Source organism: Phyllobates terribilis, unplaced genomic scaffold, assembly GCF_046119375.1.
Source record: "Phyllobates terribilis strain yellow unplaced genomic scaffold, ASM4611937v1 Scaffold_43__1_contigs__length_10536358, whole genome shotgun sequence".
Lineage (NCBI taxonomy): Eukaryota > Metazoa > Chordata > Amphibia > Anura > Dendrobatidae > Phyllobates > Phyllobates terribilis.
The window spans coordinates 7,575,436-7,598,251 of NW_027362803.1; the positions used below are offsets into that span (position 1 = coordinate 7,575,436).

The following is a 22,816-nucleotide window of genomic DNA, read 5'->3' on the forward strand; positions in this document are numbered from 1 at the left end:
TGTACTGAGGGAAGGAGGTTGTTGGCGAAAATCTCGGTGGTTAGTACTGCAGCCTTGCAACGCTGGGGACCTGGGTTCAAATCCCACCAAGGATGACATCCACAAGGAGTTTGTATGTTCTCCCTGTGTTTGCGTGGATTTCCTTCCACACTCCAAAGACATACTGATAGGGAATGTAGATTGTGAGCCCCAATGGGGACAGTGCCCATAATGTCTGTAAATTGTCTGAATTGTAAAGTGCTGTGGAATATGTTGGTGCAATATAAATAAAAATATTATTATTATTATTGGGACAGTGTTCTTGGGGTTGTATTCATCCTTCCTCCAAACATGGCAAGTGGAGTTGATACCAAAAATTTCTATTTCGGTCTCATCCAGATGGTCATTGGTGAACCTCAAACGGGCCAGAACATGTGTTGGAGTGAGCGGGGGGACCTTGCGTGCTCTGCAGGATTTTAATTCATGACGGCATAGTGTATTACTAACGGTAATGTTTGAAACTGTGGTCCCAGCTCTTGCATGGAGCCCCAGACCGAGGAAGAATTATTTTCTAATAATTGTGCCAACAGTTGTTGCCTTCTCACCAAGCTGCTTGCCTATTGTCCTGTAGCCCATCCCAGCCTTGTGCAGGTCTACAATTTTGTCCCTGGTGTCCTTAGACAGCTCTTTGGTCTTGGCCATGGTGGAGAGGTTGGAGTGTGATTGAACTTGTGACCTGTATAAAAGTTACCTGTGCACACACTCATCAAACAGGTGCAATTAATACAGGTAATGAGTGCAGAGTAGGAGGGCTTCTTAAAGAAAAAATAATAGTTCTGTGAGAGCCAGAATTCTTGCTGGTTGGTAGGTGATCAAATACTTTTTTCATGCAATAAAATGGAATTGAATTATTTAAAAATCATACAATGTGATTTTCTGTTTTTTTTTTTTTTTTTTTAGATTTTGTCTCTTGCAGTTGAAGTGTAGCTATGATAAAAATTTCAGACCTCACCATTCCTTGTAGGTGGGAATACTTGCAAATCGGCAGTGTATCAAATATTTTTTTCCCAAATAGCCTACAGTGGGGAAAATAAGTGACACTGCAGTCTTTTGAGCCAAAGCCAGGATTAAAAGAAAAAAAAAAAAAAAAAACCTGGGAAATCTGAAGAAAGGACTCAAACTTCTTTTGGCTGCATCAATTTCTAGCATTTGCTAAAAAACTATAGTAGCATTTTGCCAAAATCCTCACTTAATACTGTATAATTTCTACAGATACAAAATGCTCCTCAATAAATATTTTAAACATATGTCCCATCATTTTATTTTTCAAATATAAACAGAAAAAAGAAGGCTCCTGCTATCATAAGTGATTGCGACTTCTCTGATGGATTACCAAATTTGATTTCTTTGTAAAACACTTTCCACACAGTGAACATGAAAATGTTTTTTCACCCGTATGGATTCTAAGATGTTCGAGTAGTCTGGACTTATTTGTAAAACCTTTCCCACACTCCGAACAAGGATACGGCTTCTCCCCAGTATGAGTTCTCCGATGCTCCACCAAATGAGATTTATTTTTGAAACATTTTCCACATTCAGAACATGGAAATGGCTTCTCCCCTGTGTGAACTCGAAGATGTCCAAGGAGATTGGATTTCTGGGCAAAACTCTTGCCACAATAAGGACATACAAAGGGCTTCTCCCCCGTGTGAACTCGCTGATGTTCTAGAAGATTTGACTTCTTGGCAAATCCTTTTCCACACTGGGAGCATAGAAATGGCTTCTCCCCTGTGTGTGTCTTGAGATGATTGACAAGGTTAGATCTTTGTCCAAAACACCGACCACATTCAAGGCATATATGATCATGTTTTCCCAGCAAAAAGTCATTATGAGAATCTAAACCTGTATATATCGTATTATCAATGTGAGCTGGACTCTGTGCAGCCATGTGATCCGAATTAGTGGAAAAATGTCTATGTGTAGTGGGGTCATATGAATGATCTAGGCCATGAAGGGCTGGTTGTATATTCGAAGTAATGGGACTTTGCTTTGGGATGTTCTCATCTCCAACTTGTAGATATTGACCAAGACGACTCTCCCAGCTATTGATCTTGAGTTCATCTAGAGGAAATAAAATGAAAGACAATTCATAATAAACTGTATTCACATTCTGCATATATAAATGTAGAAATACATGGCAGCCATACAGATGTAGGAGCTCTCCATTTTGGCACAGACGAAAGGTCACAAGCAAAAGATAAGACAATTCCTTAAAAAGGGAATCTGTCACTCCCCTGGGACTTATCAGACCTCTAATATGGGCATACAAAAGAAAGAAATGTGATAGAAATGTGAATCTATACCTACCTGTATGTCCCATATTAGAGATCTGATTGCTTTGAAAATGCTTTTTATAAAATCATTTTACCTATGCTTGACGTCCAGGGGATACCAAGAAATCCCCACCTACTTAATTAATTTCAATATTCCCCCCTCCCCTGCACGTCACAGGGCCTTGTGACGTGCAGTACCCATGCCGAGTCCCGCGCCTGCGCAATCTACCTGGTACGCAAAGTGCGGTAATTCCAGCAGTCTGTGCATCCTTGCGGAGCAGGGATTTTCTGAGCACGCGCCAGCGAGCCACTCTGCCTTCCCGACGCATAACATGATTTTATAAAATGATTTTATTAACAACATTTTCAAAGCAATCAGATCTCTAATATGGGACATACAGTGCATTGTTAAAGTATTTGCCCCCCTTGAACTTTTCTACCTTTTGCCACATTTCTGGCTTCAAACATAAAGATATAAAATTCTAATTTTTTTGGGAAGAATCAACAACAAGTGGGACACAATCGTGAAGTGGAACGAAATTTATTGGATATTTTAAACTTTTTTAACAAATTAAAAACTGAAAAGTGGGGCGTGCAATATTATTTGGCCCCTTTACTTTCAGTGCAGCAAACTCACTCCAGAAGTTCAGTGAGGATCTCTGAATGATCCAATGTTGTCCTAAATGACTGGTAATGATAGAAGCCACCTGTGTGTAATCAAGTCTCTGTATAAATGTACCTGCTCTGTGATAGTCTCAGGGTTCTGGTTCAAGTGCAGAGAGCATAATGAAGACCAAGGAACACACCAGGCAGGTCCGAGATACTGTTGTGGCGAAGTTTATAGCCGGATTTGAATACAAAAAGATTTCCCAAGTGTTAAACATCTCAAGGATCACTGTGCAAGCGATCATATTGAAATGGAAGGATTATCAAACCACTGCAAATCTACCAAGACCCGGTTCATCTCGAACAAGGAGAAGACTGATCAGAGATGCAGCCAAAAGGCCCATGATCACTCTGGATGAACTGCAGAGATCTACAGCTGAGGTGGGAGAGTCTGTCCATAGGACAACAATCAGTGGTACACTGCACAAATCTGGCCTTTATGGAAGCGTGGCAAGAAGAAAGCCATTTCTTAAAGATATCCATAAAAAGTCTCGTTTGAAGTTTGCCACAAGCCACCTGGGAGACACACCAAACATGTGGAATAAGGTGCTCTGGTCAGATGAAACCAAAATCAAACTTTTTGACCACAATGCAAAACGATATGTTTGGCGTAAAAGCAACACAGCTCATCACTCTCAAAACACCATCCCCACTGTCAAACATGGTGGTGGCAGCATCATGGTTTGGGCCTGCTTTTCTTCAGCAGGCACAGGGAAGATGGTTAAAATTGATGGAAAGATGGACGGAGCCAAATACAGGACCATTCTGGAAGAAAACCTGTTGTAGTCTGCAAAAGACCTGAGACTGGGACGGAGATTTATCTTCCAACAAGACAATGATCCCAAACATAAAGCAAAATCTACAATGGAATGGTTAAAAAATAAACATATCCAGGTGTTGGAAAGGTCAAGTCAAAGTCCAGACCTGAATCCAATCGAAAATCTGTGGAAAGAACTGAAAACTGCTGTTCACAAACGCTCTCCATCCAACCTCACTGAGCTTGAGATGTTTTGGAAGGAAGAATGGGCAAAAATTTCAGCCTCTCGATGTGCAAAACTGATAGAGACATACCCCAAGTGACTTGCAGCTGTAATCGCAGCAAAAGGTGGCGCTACAAAGTATTAACTCAAAGGGGCCGAATAATATTGCACGTCCCACTTTTCAGTTTTGAATTTGTTAAAAAAGTTTAAAATACCCAATAAATTTGGTTCCACTTCACGATTGTGTCCCACTTGTTGTTGATTCTTCCCCCCAAAATTAGAATTTTATATTTTTATGTTTGAAGCCAGAAATGTGGCAAAAGGTAGAAAAGTTCAAGGCGGCCAAATACTTTCACAATGCACTGTACAGGTAAGTATAGATTCACATTTCTATCACCTGTATGCCCATATTAGAGGACTGATATGTCCTGGGTAGGGGGGGGGGTGTGACAGATTTCCTTTAAGCTTAGATTGTTGTTTGGCATACACTTTATTTAATACATCAATAGTACACAAGAAAATAAGCAACTTTATAATATATTTTATCAGAGAAAGCTTATTTCTCTGTCTGGACTGATCTTTTATTTTCAAAATTCTCATTTCCTGGGTAAAGATTTTTACATTACCGAGATAGGAGATATCAGATGCTACTGATAACATTCTATGTAAACGTCAGGTGCAGGAGGAGCTCTGCCTCTAGCTTCTCCTCCTTCTATAGAACCTTAAAGCGCACCTGTCCGCAGGATTGTGCTCAGTAAACCACATACACTCTCAGGTGGGTGACATTACACTGATTAATATGATACCTTGGTTGATGAAATCCGTCCTGTGGTTGTTGTGTAATCTTTACTTTCAGTTTGGAGATAATGATATGCGTATTCTCCTAGGCGGCCTGTAGGGGGCGCTCTATCTGGTGCTCTGCTTACATATTCACCTGTATGCTCTTATGACAGCTCACTGTGCCTTCACTGACCGGCCTGCTATTTTACATAATGCATCTAGTAGAATACCTCCCAACTTTCAGAAAAGAAAGGACACATAAAAATTTGGCCACACCCCAAACATTATCTTTCTCCGTCAGGAGGAGTTGTCAGAGGGGCAGTGGTAAAGAGGGACATTCAGCAGACTCCCGAGACTGCAGGGCACAGACCCCAATCCAGGACTGTCTGTTGTATCCAGGACGGTTGGGACTAGAGAGGAGCGGACGGATTCCTGGGTCTCCAGTCCAGTGTCCAGGTCAGTGCTACCTGGCAGCTGGATGGGAGACTATGAATCTCTAACCTTCCGGTGTCCCCGGCGGCTTCTGATCACCCAGGGCAGCGCGATGTCATCTATGCGTCCTGCTCATCTCTAGTTGGGACCTGTGGATTATTTCTTGCTCTTCCTTCAGTCGGAGCCGCCAGAACTTTCTCATCCTTATGTAGCTTCACTATACGACATCCGGCTTTTTTGTGTCTGTAAGGCCGTGTTCACATGTTGCAGAAATACTGTTTTTTGTTTTCAGCTGATGTCCACACCAAACTACACAATAACAATCTTCTCCCCCTTATTTGATGTGTTTCTGGTGCAGATATGAAGGGGGAAGGAAAAATATGGTTTATTAAGGAAAATGGGAAAAAAGGAAAAATTAAAAATTAACGGGATAGAAGGGAAATTAAAAAGATTGGTATGTACACGATAGGCAAAGGAAAGGGGGTACGATACACATAAAATATACCTTATATATAAAACTTTTAACAGGAAGGAGGGGGAGAAAAGGAATGGGAAAGGCAAGGAAAGAAAAGGGAAAGGAAGAACACCTGTAAAAACAGCTGGAGAGACAAGAATATAGATAAATACTAACTTCTAAATAATGTAAAATACTGTTTATTGAATTATAATAGCGGGCGCAGTTTTCATGAAATCACATCCACTTTACTTTGACAATTAAACAGCAGAATTTTTGTGCAAAAAAAAAAGCGTTACGTTATATGTGAACAGGGTCTAAATTTTGAAGCAAAGTGGACGTGATTCTATGAATTCTCCGCTCTCTGTGGTCTGAAGACGCTGCTGAACTCTGCCGTTTTGATACATTTTCTCTCTAGGCTTCTTCTGAAGAAAATGCATGAAGAAAAAAACCCGCCGCTGCATTTTTAAGTGTAAAATCAAAGCTTTTCTGTAGTATCTGCTCCAAAATCGCATCAAATAAGCGGGAAAACGCATAAAATATTATAAAAATGATTAAATTATTCTAAAAGAAACGCAGCAAACACACCATAATCAGAGAAGATTGTTACTGCATAGTGTGGTGCGGACACCTGCAGAAAGAACGCAGCATTTACATTACGTGTGAACACGGCCTCAGTATTACAGTTTTATTACATTTTTCATGGGTTTAATAGAGAAAAAATATCAATCACGCCATTTTTAACGTCATTTACCGATCCCCATAACTGTGTTCTGTGGGTCGTTAAGATTACAGGGACACCAAATATGTAAATTGTATTGGAGAGACGAGTGCCAGCTCACCTGTACTTGCAGCACGGAAACAGTCCTTACCCAGACGTCAACTTGTAGGAAAAAATCGTAGATTTTCCAGCTCCAGATAAAAACATTTAAATGTATTCAATACAATTGAATACATTTAAATGTTTTTATCTGGAGCTGGAAAATCTATAATTTTTTTCTTACACCAAATATGTCCTTGTTATTTGCTGATTTGTGATGTTCATTATTTTTTATAAAATGCATTAAAAATGACAATATATATTTTTCAATATCAAGTGTTTTTCATTATTATTTTTTAGCAATTTTATAGGCTAAAAAAAATCTTATTCTCCCTGTAGAATACGAATACATATATTGTACACAGCAGAGTATTTCTATGAGTACAATAAGCCTATAGTCAGAGGCTGCAGTACAGATCAAGTAGACAGAATTCTCCTAGTGACATCACTAGAGCTTGCGGCTCAGCACTTTAAGTATCTGTGTCAATAATGTTTTTATGTTGTGGGTTCAAGACCAGGGACTCACAGAAAAAAAATACAATTTTGTAATTGCTCATAAAATTTACTACACTTATAGGACCAAAAAAATCATTTTCTTCAGCTCAGTATACAGGCACCATAAAAATACATTGTTATACAATGTATTTCTATGGACTTGTAGGAGCTGCTTCTGGATTCATTGCCTGAAATGCAGAGTCAAGATAACCAAATTCTCCTATGCTCATCATTGAGAGCTGTAGCTCAGTGGTTTGAGCTACAGCATCTGGACACTGAGATCCCAGTTGGATGGGAGTTCAAGTCCCAAGGAGATGCCAGCACAGAAAGAAGAGATTAGTAATATCATTTAATTTATTCACTGACCAGTGAGCAGCCCCACCCCCTAAGGAGGAGAAGCTACAGAGCAATGAAAACATTGGAGAGATGCGTACATATATAGAAGCCAGGAGAACAGCGTCCCATGATGGGACGCAGGACTGAGCCCTCAAATCGGGACAGTCCTGCCAAATACGGGACGGCTGGGAGCTATGTAGTAGTGCAGGCTAGGTATAATAGGAGGCAGGTCAGTGAAGGCATATTGAGCTGTCATACAGATGAATATGTAAGCAGAGCACCAAATAAAGTCAGCCACGAAGCACAAGCATATCATTATCTCCAAACTGAAAATCATAAATTACTTACCAGTAACGGGATTTTTCGGAGACCATGACAGCACCACGAGAGAGGGGATCCGCCCACCAAGGACAGGAAACCTACAGGCTTAAAAGGGGCGGCCCTCCCTCTCGCCTCAGTTTGGATTACAGAGCATTGAGAGGACCACCAGGTTAGTAGACATAGCATATGTCATGGTCTCCGAAAAATCCCGTTACCGGTAAGTAACTTATGACTTTATCGGTCGACCATGACAGCAAGACGAGAGAATTGCAGAGATGAAAAAAGTCTAGGGAGGGACCACCGCCTAGGGCACCCTTCTCCCAAATGTGAGATCAGATGAAACACCCAAATCCAGTCTATAGTGCGTATAGAAGGTAGATGGATAAGACCAGGTAGCTGCCTTATATATGTCCTCCATCGAGACACCAGACTTCTCCGCCCATGAGGTTGTCACTGCCCGGGCCTTCAACCCCTGTGGCGCTTCCTCACCGCTGGAAACATAGGCTAGAGTAATAGCCTCCCTGATCCACCTAGCTATGGTGGATTTAGTAACCTTAAGCCCCTTTCTAACCCCTTGGTAGGAGATAAACAAGGAACTATCTTTACTGAAAGCCTGGGTGACCGAAAGGTACCTAATCACACACCTCCTTACATCTAAGGTATGGAACTCTGCCTCTTTTTGGTTACTTGGATTCAGACAGAATGAGGGTAGTATTATTTCTTGGAGTCTATGGAAACGGGAAGCTACTTTAGGGAGGTATACTGGGTCCGTTCTAAGAATTATCCTATCGTCCAGGATCTGAGTGAAAGGTGGGGCTGAAGACAGAGCCTGAATATTACTAACCCTTCTAGCTGATGTTAGGGCTATTAGAAGCGCTGTTTTAAGGGAGATGGACTTAAGGGATGTTGAATCTATCGGCTCAAAGGGTGAACCAGTTAATGCCTTCAGAACTAAATTTAGATCCCAGGGTACTAAATTGCTTTTGATAACTGGCCTGGATCTAAACACAGCTTTGATGAAGCGAGAAACCCAATAATTTCCTGCCAAGTCACAGTTATATAGGGCACCTAACGCAGAGACTTGGACTTTAAGGGTGCTTGTTGCCAACCCCAACTCGAGGCCCTTCTGTAAAAATTCTAAAATTTTACCAATTGGTGTCCCCTCACCAACTGTAGAACCAGAGAAAGATAAAAATTTTTCCAAATTCTAGCGTAAATCCTGATAGTGACCGGTTTTCTACTACGCATTAGTGTAGTCACTAGACCTCAGGAGAATCTTTTGCGTTCTAACAGGGACCTCTCAAATTCCACACCGTCAAGTGGAGGCCGGGAGCTTGAGGATGGACTATTGGACCCTGGCTGAGGAGATCCCGAATTTTGGGTAGGACCCAAGGATCCTAGATGGACATGTTCCTCAGGCATGAGAACCAGGGTCTCTTGGGCCAGAAGGGGGTGATCAGGAGGACCCTCGCCTTGCCCTCTCTGATTTTTCTTAGAACCATGGGAAGGAGATTCAATGGTGGGAAGGCGTAGGCCAGACTGAATTTCCAAGTTATTTGGAGAGCGTCTACTGCCAGGGGGTTTTCTCTGGGATTTAGAGAGCAAAAGAGCTTTGTCTTTGGATTTAACCTTGTGGCAAAGAGATCTACCACCGGAAGACCCCATTTTCGGACTATTTGGGAAAAAATATCCTGCTTTAGTTCCCATTCGCCCTGCTTCAGAGAAAAACAGCTTAAGAAGTCTGCTTTTACATTTTCTTTTCCTTTGATGTAGAGAGCCGTTAAGGAAAGGAGATGACATTCCGAAATCTGAAAAAAATGATCCGCCACTTTCATTAGTGATCCAGCACGAGTACCCCCCTGATGGTTCACGTAAGCCACCGCTATCCTATTATCTGAAAGGATTTTAACGTTCTTATTATGAAGCAAAGGCAAGAAATGAATAATCGCCTTATCAACTGCTAGCAGTTCCTTAGTGTTGGAGGAAAGACTTTTCTCAGCGTCTGACCAGAACCCCTGGGCAACCATATCCCCCAGATGAGCCCCCCATCCATGGAAGCTTGCATCAGTTGTAATTATTTTTGTGACTTTAAACACCCAGGGAACTCCTCGAGACAGGTTTGCCATGTTCACCCACCATTGCAAGGACTCAACAGATCGGGGAGACAAGGACATCCGTCCTTCTAAGTGCCCATTTAACACAACCTCATTATGCAGAACGTCCCATTGTAAAACCCTGGAGTAGTATTGTGCCCACATAACCTCAGGAAGGCAAGATGACAGGGTACCCAACAAGGACATCGCAGCTCTAAGGGACATGACCGGGTTTGATAATGCTCTCTCTACCAGAATTTTAACCTCTTTAATGGACGCCTACACCGCGGTTAATACCGCACTCACATACTGATGCCGGTAACCTTCCGGGTTCCGGTCACATGATCTCCTCGAGGCGCGGTGACGTCATCGGGCCGCGACTTACAGGAAGCCGGAAGTGCGCGCCCGCACGAGGAAGCATCCTACACCGCCGGCGCTCCCAGGTAAGCCCCGCTCACAGCGATGTCCCGCTACCTCGGAACAGGGCGCAATCCTCCCATGGCCCGCTCCGGGTCGGGGTGGAGGGTCGCAGATACCTCAGACCCGGTGCACCGACCTCCGCCGGCTGTCGATGAGGACAACACCCCACGCAACCCGCATCTCCAGGGGGATGGTGGGCCTGTCACCCCAGATAAGGGCGCAGTCCCACTGCACTCCGGATCCCAACCAGGGCAGACACTTCCATAGAAGGCGCAACTGGCTGAAGCAGATAAAGGGGCTGCCATCCCAGACAGGGGCGCAGCTCCCCTGCATATCCGGTGCAAAGAAATGCTGTGCCTTTCCCAGATAGGGGTGCACTCGTATTGGCAGAGCGCTGGAGCTGCAGATCCCAGATAGGGGCGCTGCTCGACAGCCGTCGCCATCCAGATCTTCCACGAGCCTGCAATTGGTTTCCTGTCCTTGATGGAGGGAACCTAACTGAGGCGAGAGGGAGGGCCGCCCCTTTTAAGCCTGTAGGTTTCCTGTCCTTGGTGGGCGGATCCCCTCTCTCGTGGTGCTGTCATGGTCGACCAATAAAGTAAAGATTACACAAGACCCACAGGACGGATTTCATCAACCAAGGTATCAGTGTAATGTCGTCCACCTGAGAGTGTATGTAGTTTACTGAGCACAATCCTGCTGACAGGTGCGCTTTAACAGTAGTAACTGCCATCTCCTATCTCAATAATGTAAAAATCTGTCTTTGCTGAGTACAGACTTTATCCAGAAATTGAAAATTTTGAAAAGGAAAGATCAGTCCAGGAAGAAGAAGCAGATTTCTCTGACAAGATACAACTGTGTGAAAAAGCATTTGCATCCTTCCTGATTTCTTATTCTTTTGCATGTTTGTAACACTTAAATGTTTCAGATCACAAAACAAATTTAAAATATTAGACAAAGATAACACAAGTAAACACAAAATGCAGTTTTTTTTTTAAATGAAAGTCTTTATTATTAAGGGAAAAATAAATTCAAACCTACAGGGCCCTGTGTGAAAAAGAGATTGCCCCCTAAACCTAATAGCTGATTGGGCCACCCTTAGCAGCAACAACTGCAATCAAGCGTTTCCGATAACTGGCAATGAGTCTTTTACAACGCACTAGAGTAATTTTGGCCCACTCATCTTTGAAAATTCTTGTAATTCAGTCACATTGGAGGGCTTCCAAGCATGAATAGCCTTTTTCTTAAGCCATTGAGAAGTGGACTTGCTAATGTGTTTTGGATCATTGTCCTGCTGCATAACCCAAGTGCGCTTCAGCTTGATGTCAGGATTTTTTGGTAAACAGCAGAATTCATGGTTCCATTTACTACAGCAAGTCTTACAGGTGCTGAAGCAGCAACACAGCCCCAGACCATCACACTACCACCACCATATTTACGGTTGGTATGAGGTTCCTTTTTTGAAATGCTGTGTTACTTCTACATCAGATGTAATGGGACATACACCTTCCAAAAAGTTCAACTTTTGTCTTGTCAGTCTACAGAGTATTCTCCCAAAAGTCTTGGCAATCATCAAGATGTTTTCTGGCAAAACTGAGACAAGCCTTTATGTTCTTTTTGCTCAGCAGTGGTTTTCATCTTGGAACTCTGCCATGCATGCTATTTTTGCCCAGTCTCTTTCTTATGATGGAGTCATGAACGCTGACCTTAACTGAGGCAAGTGAGGCCTGCAGTTCTTTGGATGTTGTTGTGGAGTCTTTTGTGACATCTTGGATGAGTCGTCGCTGTGCTCTTGGGGTAATTTTGGTCAGCTGGGCACTCCTGGGAAGGTTCACCACTGTTCCATGTTTTCGCCATTTGTGGATAATGGTTCGCATTGTGGTTTGCTGGAGTCCCAAAGCTTTAGAAATGGCTTTATAACCTTTTCCAGACTGCTAGATCTCAATTACTTTGATTCTCATTTGTTCCTGAATTTCTTTGGATCGCAGCATGATGCCTAGCTTTTGAGGGTCTTTTGGTCTACTTCATTTTGTCAGGCAGGTCCTATTTAAGTGATTTCTTGATTGAGAACAGGTGTTGTAGTAATCAGGCCTGTGTGTGGATGGGGAAATAGAACTCAGCTGCCCAAAAGATGTGATGAATCACAGTTAATTTATGTTTTAAGGGGGAAGGGGGGGAGCAGGACAATCACTTTTCACACAGGGCCTTGTAAGTTTGGATTTTTTTTCCCCTTAATAATAAAGACCCTCATTTAAAAACTGAATTCTGGGTTGTCTTTGTCTAATATTTAAAATTGTTTTGTGATCTGAAACATTTAAGTGTGACAAACATGCAAAAGAATAAGGCTATGTCCACACTAAGGTTTTTTTTTTTAAAAAAAAAAATAATTTCAGCTGCGTTTTACAGTACCAGAAGAGTCTATGAGATTTCAGAAGTCTCATGCACACATTGGTTTTTGTGTCATCAGTATTTTGTGCTTTACATGTTTTTCTGCACAATAGAGCATGTCACTTCTTTCAGAGTTTTTTGTACTATTGAAAGTAATGGGTGGTGAAAAACCACTGAAAAAACACATAGGAAAACCTGACCATAGTTCACACTGAGTTTTTAGTGAAAAAAGCAAGTAGAGCAGTATGTGAAACTCATTTATTTTTGTGATTTTACCATCTTGTCTTGGTCACTTGAGATGGCAGTTTGAATTAGGGCAGTTTAATTAAATTAGTGATGTGTAGCATATAAACATTGGCTGAGCTAGATGTGAGATTGAACAATACCTGTGGCCCATGGAGGTGTGTAATTTTTCAATCTCTGAGCAACTCAATGGCAGAAAATAAATGTCTTACAAACTCAATGCACTGTCAGTGTCTTAGAAAAACTATTTGTAGCATCGGCGTCTCTGCCCCGTACCTGGCGCGGCGTCCTCCAGCGCTTCTCTCCCCGCTGCTTCCGGCACGCGCTCCTTCCCCGGCAGTGTGCTTAGGGCGCGCGCGCGCGCTCCCCCTCTCTTAAAGGGACCGCGCGCGCCGTCCTAAGGAGTCCCCGGCCAATAGCCGGAGGACCTCCCATATTTAAGACACCTCAGCCAAAATGGAGGTGCCCGAGCAATGTTGTTTGCACTGTGTCTCACCTGTGCTTCAGCCCTCAGGTTCCGCTGCTAGCCTGACTTCTCGTCCTGCCTGCCAGCCTGTTACTTGCCTTGTCCGCCAGACTGCTCACCTGGGAGCGTCTACTAGTTACCTGCCTTGTCTGCCAGTCCGCTCACCTGGGAGCGTCCTTCAGTTACCTGCCTGTTACCTGCCTCGTCAGTCTGACCGCTCACCTGGGAGCGTCCACCAGTTACTTGCCTGTTACCTGCCTTGTCTGCCAGACTGCTCACCTGGGAGCGTCCATCAGTTACCTGCCTGTCTCCTGCCTCGTCTGTCAGCCCGCTCACCTGGAGAGGCAACCAGTTACCTGCCTGTTACCTGCTGTCTCCGTCAGCCCGCTCACATGGGAGCGCCCGCCAGTTACCTGTCAGGTATCCGTCTCGCCTGTCTACCCAGAGACTGTCCCGGTCACTTGCCGTGACCACCTGCCTGTCTACCCAGAGACTGTCCCGGTCACTTGCCGTGACCACCTGTCTGTCTACCCAGAGACTGTCCCCGTCACTTGCCGTGACCACCTGCCTGTCTACCCAGAGACTGTCCCCTCACCTGCCGTGACCACCTGCCCGTTTACCCAGAGACTGTCCCTGTCACTTGCTGTGACTACCTGCCTGCCTTCCCTGGGAGACACCCGCTTCCTTACAAGGGGTTCCCCCTTGTACTGCAGCTCAGAGGTTCCACCTCCCGGACCCGTAACAGTTTGCTCGGGCCATGGAACCCGGTGGCACCCAAGCTCCCTCGCTCTCTGACCTATACCATGAAGTCTCCCGTCAGAGATCCCAGCAGGAGTCCATCCTGAACCACCTGCGGAATGTCAACTCCCGCCTGGACACACTGACTGCTCCACTAGCAAACACCGCTAGTGTCACGACTCGCACCCCGGCAGCGCCGCTGCCCACCAATACCATGGCATCCTGCCCCGGACCCCAGCTTTCTGCACCTCCTCGCTTCGGAGGCGACCCCGCTCAAGCTCGGGGCTTCATAAACCAGTGCACCCTGCACTTTGAACTCTTGGCTCACCAGTTTATCTCCGACCGGGCCAAAGTGGCATTCATCATGTCCCATCTCACTGGGGAGGCACTGGCATGGCTTAACCCCCTGTGGGAGAGAGGGGATCCCCTGGTGTCCGACCTGTCGTGTTTCCTCACTGCACGAAAGACCTCATCTGCCTCCTCTTTGCTACGTCTCCGTCAAGGGAGTCTCACCGTGGGCCAATATGCCATACGGTTCCGCACCCTCGCTTCTGAGCTTGCCTGGGATAATGAGGCCCTGGTGTCCGTCTTCTGGGAGGGTCTTTCCGGTCGGATTAAAGATGAGCTCGCCGGTCGGGATATTCCTACCACCCTGGATGACCTGGTGTCGCTGGCTACCCGGATTGACATCCGGTTTCAAGAACGCACCAAAGAGACCACCCGTGAGAGAAGGTTTCCCCGCCTAGCTCCTACTTTCCAGAAACCTGTCTCCTCTTCTGTCACTCCCCGGGGGCACTCACCCGAGCCCATGCAGATCGACCAGACCAAGATGGTCAAATCTCGCCAAGAGTCACGCCGAGCCGAGGGGAGCTGCTTCTATTGTGGCAGTAAGGAGCACCTGATTCGTTTCTGCCCGGAGAGGCCGGGAAACTCCAGTGTCTAGGACCGCTTGGAGAGGTCGCCCTAGACAAAAATAAATCCTCTCCAACCCTGACTTTGTCTGTATCTATCTCCTTGGGAGAGAACCGTCACTTTGAACTCGCCCACCTGGATTCTGGATCCGCTGGAAACCTCATCTCCCAGTCCCTGGTTGAGAAATACCATATTCCCACCAAGTCTCTGGCTGAACCTTTGTCAGTCGCCTCCGTGGATGGAAGACTCCTTCCGGTGACCATCCTGCTCGCCACGGAACCCATAACTCTGCAGATGGGAATGCTGCACTCTGAGGTAATCTCCTTCCATGTGTTGCCCGGACTCTCCCACTCCCTATTGCTAGGTCTACCTTGGCTCCAGACACATGAACCCGTGTTGAACTGGCATTCTGGTGAAGTACTCCGGTGGGGGCCTGTCTGTCATAAGACCTGCCTGGTTCCGGTTCGTCCGGTTCGTCCTCCACCTACCCCAGCTAATTTACCCGGTCTTCCGGCTCCTTACTGGCCCTATGCTGACGTCTTTGGTAAAAAGGAAGCAGAGACATTGCCACCTCATAGGCCATATGATTGCCCGATCGACCTGGTACCTGGCTTCACTCCACCCCGTGGGCGTATTTATCCGTTGTCTGCAGCCGAAACCCGGGCCATGTCTGAGTACATAGAGGAGAATCTGGCCAGGGGATTCATCCGGAAGTCTACTTCCCCGGCTGGAGCCGGATTCTTCTTTGTCAAAAAAAAGGATGGCTCGCTACGCCCCTGTATTGACTATAGAGGACTCAATCAGATCACGGTTAAAAATAAATACCCCCTTCCGCTCATCTCTGAGTTATTTGATCGCCTTAAAGGCGCCAGGATCTTTTCCAAGCTGGATTTACGTGGAGCGTATAACCTGGTCCGTATCCGTCAGGGAGACGAGTGGAAAATGGCATTTAATACCCGGGATGGACACTATGAGTACCGTGTGATGCCCTTCGGTCTCTGCAATGCTCCCGCCGTCTTCCATGAACTGGTGAACGACATCTTCCGTGACCTTCTTTACTCCTGCGTGGTGGTATACCTGGACGACATCTTGGTCTTCTCTCCGGATCTTCCCTCACACCGGAGGGATGTTCGTCAGGTCCTGCTGAGGCTCAGGCAGAACCACCTCTATGCTAAATACGAGAAGTGCCTTTTTGAGCAGACCTCTCTTCCATTCCTGGGCTATGTTATCTCCCAGACAGGCTTGCGAATGGATCCCGAGAAGCTCTCTGCTGTCCTAAAGTGGCCCCATCCGGAGGGCTTGAAGGCGATACAGCGATTCCTGGGCTTCGCTAATTACTATCGTCTCTTAATTCCTCACTTCTCGTCTCGGACTGTGCCCATATCTGCGCTCACCCGTAAGGGAGAAAATCCCAAGGTATGGCCACCCAAAGCTGAGGAGGCCTTCCTTTCCCTGAAGGGAGCCTTCTCCTCTGCCCCTGTGCTGCACCGTCCGGACTGCAACAAACAGTTCTACCTGGAAGTTGATGCTTCCTCCTCTGGAGCCGGAGCGGTGCTCACCCAAAAGTCTTCATCCGGGAGAATGGTAACCTGCGGCTTTTTCTACAAAATCTTCTCCTCCTCTGAGCGCAATTACTCCATTGGAGACCGAGAACTGTTAGCCGTTAAATTGGCGCTGGAGGAGTGGCGTTACCTGCTTGAAGGGGCTCTATACCCGGTGATCATCTACACGGATCACAAAAACCTGGCATATCTCCAAAATGCCCAGAGACTTAATCTACGTCAGGCCTGGTGGTCTTTGTTTTTTGCCCGCTTCGATTTCATCCTTCATTTCCGCCCGGCGGACAAGAATGTCAAAGCTGATGCCTTGTCCCGATCCTTCCTGTCCTCCGACCAAGAGGAGGAGCCTATGCACATTATCGACCCCTCCAAGGTGATGAATGTGGCCCCCTTGGATCTGACTCGTCTTCCACCCGGCAAGACGTTCGTGGCGCCTCCTGACCGTGAGAAGGTTCTTCACTGGGGTCATTCTTCTAAACTAGCTGGCCATGCCGGCCAAAAAAAGACCTTCCTACTCATTTCCCGGCATTACTGGTGGTCTACCCTGCGTAAGGATGTGGTAGACTTCGTCTCTGCCTGTTCATCTTGTGGCCGCAACAAAGTTCCCAGACACTTACCAGCTGGTCATCTCCTGCCGCTTCCCATACCTGTTGCCCCGTGGCAACACATCGCTATGGACTTCATTACCGACCTTCCTGTCTCTGCCGGGTGTACTGTCATTTGGGTGGTCGCGGACCGCTTTTCTAAAATGGCCCCCTTCATTCCCCTGCCTGGTCTTCCGTCTGCACCTGAGCTGGCTAAGGACTTTATCCGCCATATCTTCCGTCTCCATGGCCTACCCCTCCACATCGTGTCGGATCGAGGGGTTCAGTTCACCTCACCCTTCTGAAGAGCCACATGTAAACTGCTGGATGTCACCCTGGACTTCTCCTCCGCTTACCACCCTCAGTCCAATGATCAAGAGGAGAGGATCAATCAGATCCTTACCAGCTATCTCCGGCACTTTGTTAATGCCCACCATTCTGATTGGGTGGACCTCCTCCCTTGGGCCGAATTCTCTTACAATAACCACGAGAGCGAATCCTCTTCCAAATCCCCGTTCTTTATTGTCTATGGCCAGCACCCCCAGATTCCATTTCCCGTCTCCGCCTCTGTGGACAACCCTGCCGCGCAGTCTGTTGTCAGCGAGTTTTCTACCATTTGGGAGAGTAGTAGGTCCGCACTTCTTCTGTCCTCCGAGCGGATGAAGAGATATGCTGATAAGAGACGTCTGGATCCGCCTCAATTCCGTCCGGGAGACAAGGTTTGGCTCTCCTCCAAACATGTACAGCTCAAAATACCCTCCTACAAGTTAGGTCCTCGCTTCATCGGCCCATTCGAAATCCTCAGACAAATTAATCCAGTGGCCTACAAATTAAAACTCCCGGCCACCTTACGGATTCCCAACTCCTTCCACGTATCTCTCCTCAAACCCGCTGTCTTTAACTCTTTTTCCAATAATCCAGGTGCCCCTCCTGCTCCGGTTTCCGCTGATGACGTCTTTGAGGTAGAGAGTATTCTGGCCTCCAAGAGGGTAAGAGGAAAGACCTTTTTTCTGGTAGATTGGAAGGGGTTTGGTCCTGAGGAGAGAACTTGGGAACCCAAGGAAAACATCAACGCCCCGCTTCTCCTTGAAAAATTTCTTTCTGGCCAAAAAAAGAGGGGGCCTAAAGGGGGGGGTACTGTAGCATCGGAGTCTCTGCCCAGTACTAGACAGAGACGCCGTCCCTCTCACCTCCCCGCTCCTGGCGCGGTGTCCTCCAGCGCTTTTCTCCCCGCTGCTTCCAGCACGCGCTCCTTCCCCGGCAGTGTGCTTAGGGCGCGCGCGCTCCCCCTCTCTTAAAGGGACCAATTGCCGGAGGACCTCCCATATTTAAGGCACCTCCTCCAAAATGGAGGTGCCCGAGCAATGTTGTTTGCACTGTGTCTCACCTGTGCTTCAGCCCTCAGGTTCCGCTGCTAGCCTGACTTCTTGTCCTGCCTGCCAGCCTGTTACTTGCCTTGTCTGCCAGTCCGCTCACCTGGGAGCGTCCTTCAGTCACCTGCCTGTTACCTGCCTCGTCAGTCTGACCGCTCACCTGGGAGCGTCCACCAGTTACCTGCCTTGTCTGCCAGACTGCTCACCTGGGAGCGTCCACCAGTTACCTGCCTGTTTCCTGCCTCGTCTGTCAGCCAGCTCACCTGGAGAGGCTACCAGTTACCTGCCTGTTACCTGCTGTCTCCGTCAGCCCGCTCACCTGGGAGCGCCCGCCAGTTACCTGTCAGGTATCCGTCTCGCCTGTCTACCCAGAGACTGTCCCGGTCACTTGCCGTGACCACCTGCCTGTCTACCCAGAGTCTGTCCCGGTCACTTGCCGTGACCACCTGTCTGTCTACCCAGAGACTGTCCCCGTCACTTGCCGTGACCACCTGCCTGTCTACCCAGAGACTGTCCCCTCACCTGCCGTGACCACCTGCCCGTTTACCCAGAGACTGTCCCTGTCACTTGCTGTGACTACCTGCCTGCCTTCCCTGGGAGTCACCCGCTTCCTTACAAGGACTTCCCCCTTGTACTGCAGCTCAGAGGTTCCACCTCCCGGACCCGTAACACTATTCCTGTACAATTCACCTCCCCCACTGTTACATTTGTAATTCTGGTTAATATGGTTTCAAATATGTCTTGCACTGGTCACCTGTGTTCATGCTTCTGTGGTGGAAGCAAAGCTGAACTTTGGGATCCTAAAAAATGCACCAAATCCTGCGTTTTTGAGGCAGCTTCTTTCCTGCCAAGAGATCAGGTTTTGATGTAGAAAAAAACACTGTAAAAAAGTCTAGCGTGAAGAAAGGGGCAAACACTTTTTTCACACTTCTGTATATATTACAGAGTTGCTTATTTTCAAGTGTATTACTGATTCATGAAATAAAGGTTAAAAAGATAATTACTCTTTACATGGATTTACACTTACAACAATGGGGGAGGGGGTATATGGTCTGTGAAAATATCAAAAGTTAATCAATACTTTCTTTAAAAGAGAACCTGTTAGCACGATTTTGTAATGCAACGTAAAGACATGTCTGTAATGGGCGCTGTAAAACTGATTACATTAGATATCTTTGGTGAAGAAATACGTATTTTTGCTCTTCTTTAATTAGCAATTGAAGTTTTGAAGTTCGAAACGCATTGTCAAATAAACCACATTTCTGAATACCGTTTATCTTCAATCCTTGGTCTACTGGCAGGACAGAATTAACCCTTTTAATTCCATTTAGTTTATATCTTGTATTGGTCTGCAGCAGCCTTAAGCTTATTGGTGGTTGTGGTCACACAACCATACCAGGTGAGTACCATTGCCTTTGGTCTCCCCACTGTCACTTGGATAAAACCTTATTGCTCTTATTATTTCAGTTTTTTAACTTCGAACGTGATTAAACATATCAGCCAAACAAGGGACTCATCTGCAGACATTGGTTTTTGTGTTTGCTCCTTGTCGATACAGTGTGGGATCTTGGTTTTCTATTACGAGACGAGAAGCAAAACCTCATATACAATGCTTGTAAGGTGGCTGCAGGACAGGTCGTGGACGGGAGATATGTGTCCCCGAAGTGCCAAGCTTCGGTGATGTAGGACCCGGAGAAGCAGGCTCCAGCACACATAGTGCTGAGAGGAATTTAATGGGCCCGGATTACAGGGCTGGGTTTTACGAGCAGCTGAAAAAGCTGGGGGGGGGCAGCTGCTCACTTACCTCCAGTCCAGGTCTCGGAAGGCTGAATTAAGACAGCTGCGCCTGTCTCAGTCTGGCTGTGTTTGTTGGACAAGACCTTGCATATGCTGCTCAGACTCTGCTGGAGGCAGAGAAAAAGCACCTTGTTTAAACGGCTGGAGCCGTGCTGCATGGACTTGTTATTTTGAGCTTTGTTTTGTTATTCCTTTTTTGTGCCAGGAAAAGGCCGTTACTTTTGTTTCCTCACTGGTGTATGGACACTAAATAAACCACCAGTTTGTTTGAACCCACTGACTGCATCACTGTGTGAACCTGTGCCTACCTCCCATAATGCCAATGACTTGGTGGGATTGGTGGAAAGATACCAGGCGGTTGATAGTCTGTTGGGAAAACAAGGGGTCGTAGCCCCTCAATACTGGGGTTCCAAAAAGGCGGCAGACAACCAAAAGAAGGGAAATAGAGCCACACCTGAGGGGCGTCCTAAAGTTCAGGAGGGGTCTGAGTTGCTGTCCAAGGTCCCACCCCATAATATAGTGTGTTGGAGATGTCATCCCCTGGCTATATTGCCGCCCGGTGTCCCATAAACTCTGAGCCAATGGACTGCAACATGGGCCGGCGTTGCTCCTATTTTGCCTACCCCGCCTGCAGCGCGGTTCCTCAACATGGCGAGGGCCCTCAGGCATGCTCAGTGTCAGTAAACTGGGTACAAGTCTCTGGACTATTGGACTCAGGAAGTTTGGTAACCCTGATGAGGGCCACACTCCCTCATCGACTGGTTCCTGGGAAGGTGGTGTGTGTCCGGTGTATCTATGGGGACGCTAAGAACTATCCTGTGGCCCAGGTGGATGTAAACACGGACTGTGGCACCACATCTCATGAAGTGGCGGTCGTTAAGGACCTATTGCATCCCATAATAATTGGACGTGACTTTGCATTATTCTGGGAAATGTGGGGGAAAGCGAGGACACCTGGTTGCTCGGACGACAGCCAGATCGCCCCTAAGGAAACTTACCCGCAGAACATGGTAGATGAGTTTCCCATGTGTGTGTTTGTGGGCGATGAGGATGAGTAGCATCCCCTGAGGCCAATATCCCTGAGCTGGAGGTGTCCTAGGGAAACTTTGGAACTGCCCAACTCAGGGATTTAACTCTGAAAGGGGCCTTTGAAAATGTTACTGTGTTAAATGGGGTGCCTCAGGAACCGGGGGCTGACACTCGGTTCCCTCATTTTGCTGTGAATGGGGATTTGCTGTACAGAGTAACCAAGCCAAGGGGTGATGTAATAGAACAGTTGCTGGTGCCAGGGCCCTATAGACGCAGGGTGTTAGACATGGCTCATTCTCATGTGTTGGGTGGTCACTTGGGTGCAGACAAGACTCAGGAACAGATCCTCCAGAGATTCTACTGGCCAGGTTGCTATAGAGAAATAAAGAGTTATTGTCGTTCCTGACCCACATGCCAGATAACCTCCCCAGTGGCCCACTTCCGCAGTCCACTAGTGCCCCTACCAGTCATCGAGGTTCCATTCGAACGCATAGCAATGGGTCTAGTGGGGCCTCTGGTCAAGTACATCCTGGTGGTATTAGATTATGCTACACGGTATCCGGAGCCATAACCACTAAGAAACTCCTCGGCCAGGTGTATAGCCCGGGAGTTAGCCCACATATTTTCAAGAAAGGGGTTGCCAAAAGAGATCCTAACAGACCAAGGAACTCCATTTATGTCGAAGGTCATGAGGGAGTTGTGCAAGACATTGCAGATTGCACAACTGAGAACCTCCATGTACCATCCCCAGACGGACGGACTGGTTAAGGTGGCAGAGTCACTGTCACGTGCCCAAAAGCAAAAGTGCAAAGAGTTGCTACAGCGAAATAAAGACCTGTTTTTGGGGGTTGCCAAGACTCACTCAGGTCATAGAGCACGAGGTTCTCACAGAGCCTCATGTTCGCGTCAATCTAAAACCATACCGGATCCCCGAGGACCGCAGAAAGGTGATCTCAAAAGAAGTGAGGCGGATGCTTAACCTGGGAGTCATTGAAGAGTTCAAAAGTGGATGGTCCAGTCCTATAGTCTTAGTGCCGAAACGAGATGGGGAATGGCGGTTTTGCAACGACTATAGGAAGCTGAACGAGGTCTCAAATTTCAACGCCTACCTAATGCCTAGGGTAGATGAGCTTATCGAAAGGCTAGGACCCGCTCGGTACATCACCACTCTGGACTTCACCAAAGGATATTGGCAAATTCCCCTGTCCAAAGAGGCCAAGGAGAAGACAGCCTTCTCGACGCCAGATGGATGTTATCAATAAGTCAGGATGCCGTTTGGGTTACAGGGAGCTCCGGCCACCTTCCAGAGAGCCATGGACCGGATCTTAGCACCCCACAAAAAGTATGCAGCGGCCCACCTAGATGACATTGTCATATTCAGCCAGGACTGGGAAAGTCATCTGGACAAAGCCATACTTGATGCCCTAAGGAAGGCGGGCTTTACTATCAACCCGAAGAAATGTGCCATGGGGATGGAGGAAGCCAAGTACCTAAAGGTACGTGGTTGGTAGAGGGGAAATAAAACCACAAATAAATAAGGCTGAGGCGATCTTCAACTGGCCACAGACCCTCTCGAAGAAGCAGGTCAGGGCGTTTCTAAGCATTGTGGGCTACTATC

General features: G+C 46.8%; 1 protein-coding gene across 4 annotated transcripts in view; it reads right to left on the reverse strand.

Moving 5' to 3' along the window:
- Positions 1-1,845: 1,845 nt before the first annotated feature.
- LOC141191440 (oocyte zinc finger protein XlCOF7.1-like) overlaps positions 1,846-22,816 on the reverse strand; it is a 159,761-nt gene continuing 138,790 nt past the window's right edge. For all 4 annotated transcript variants that reach the window (XM_073661333.1, XM_073661330.1, XM_073661332.1 and 1 more), the window contains one exon: positions 1,846-2,100. In XM_073661333.1, the coding sequence (XP_073517434.1) occupies positions 1,981-2,100 (120 nt within the window). In that variant the 3' untranslated portion in view covers positions 1,846-1,980. The remainder of the gene's footprint in view (positions 2,101-22,816) is intronic.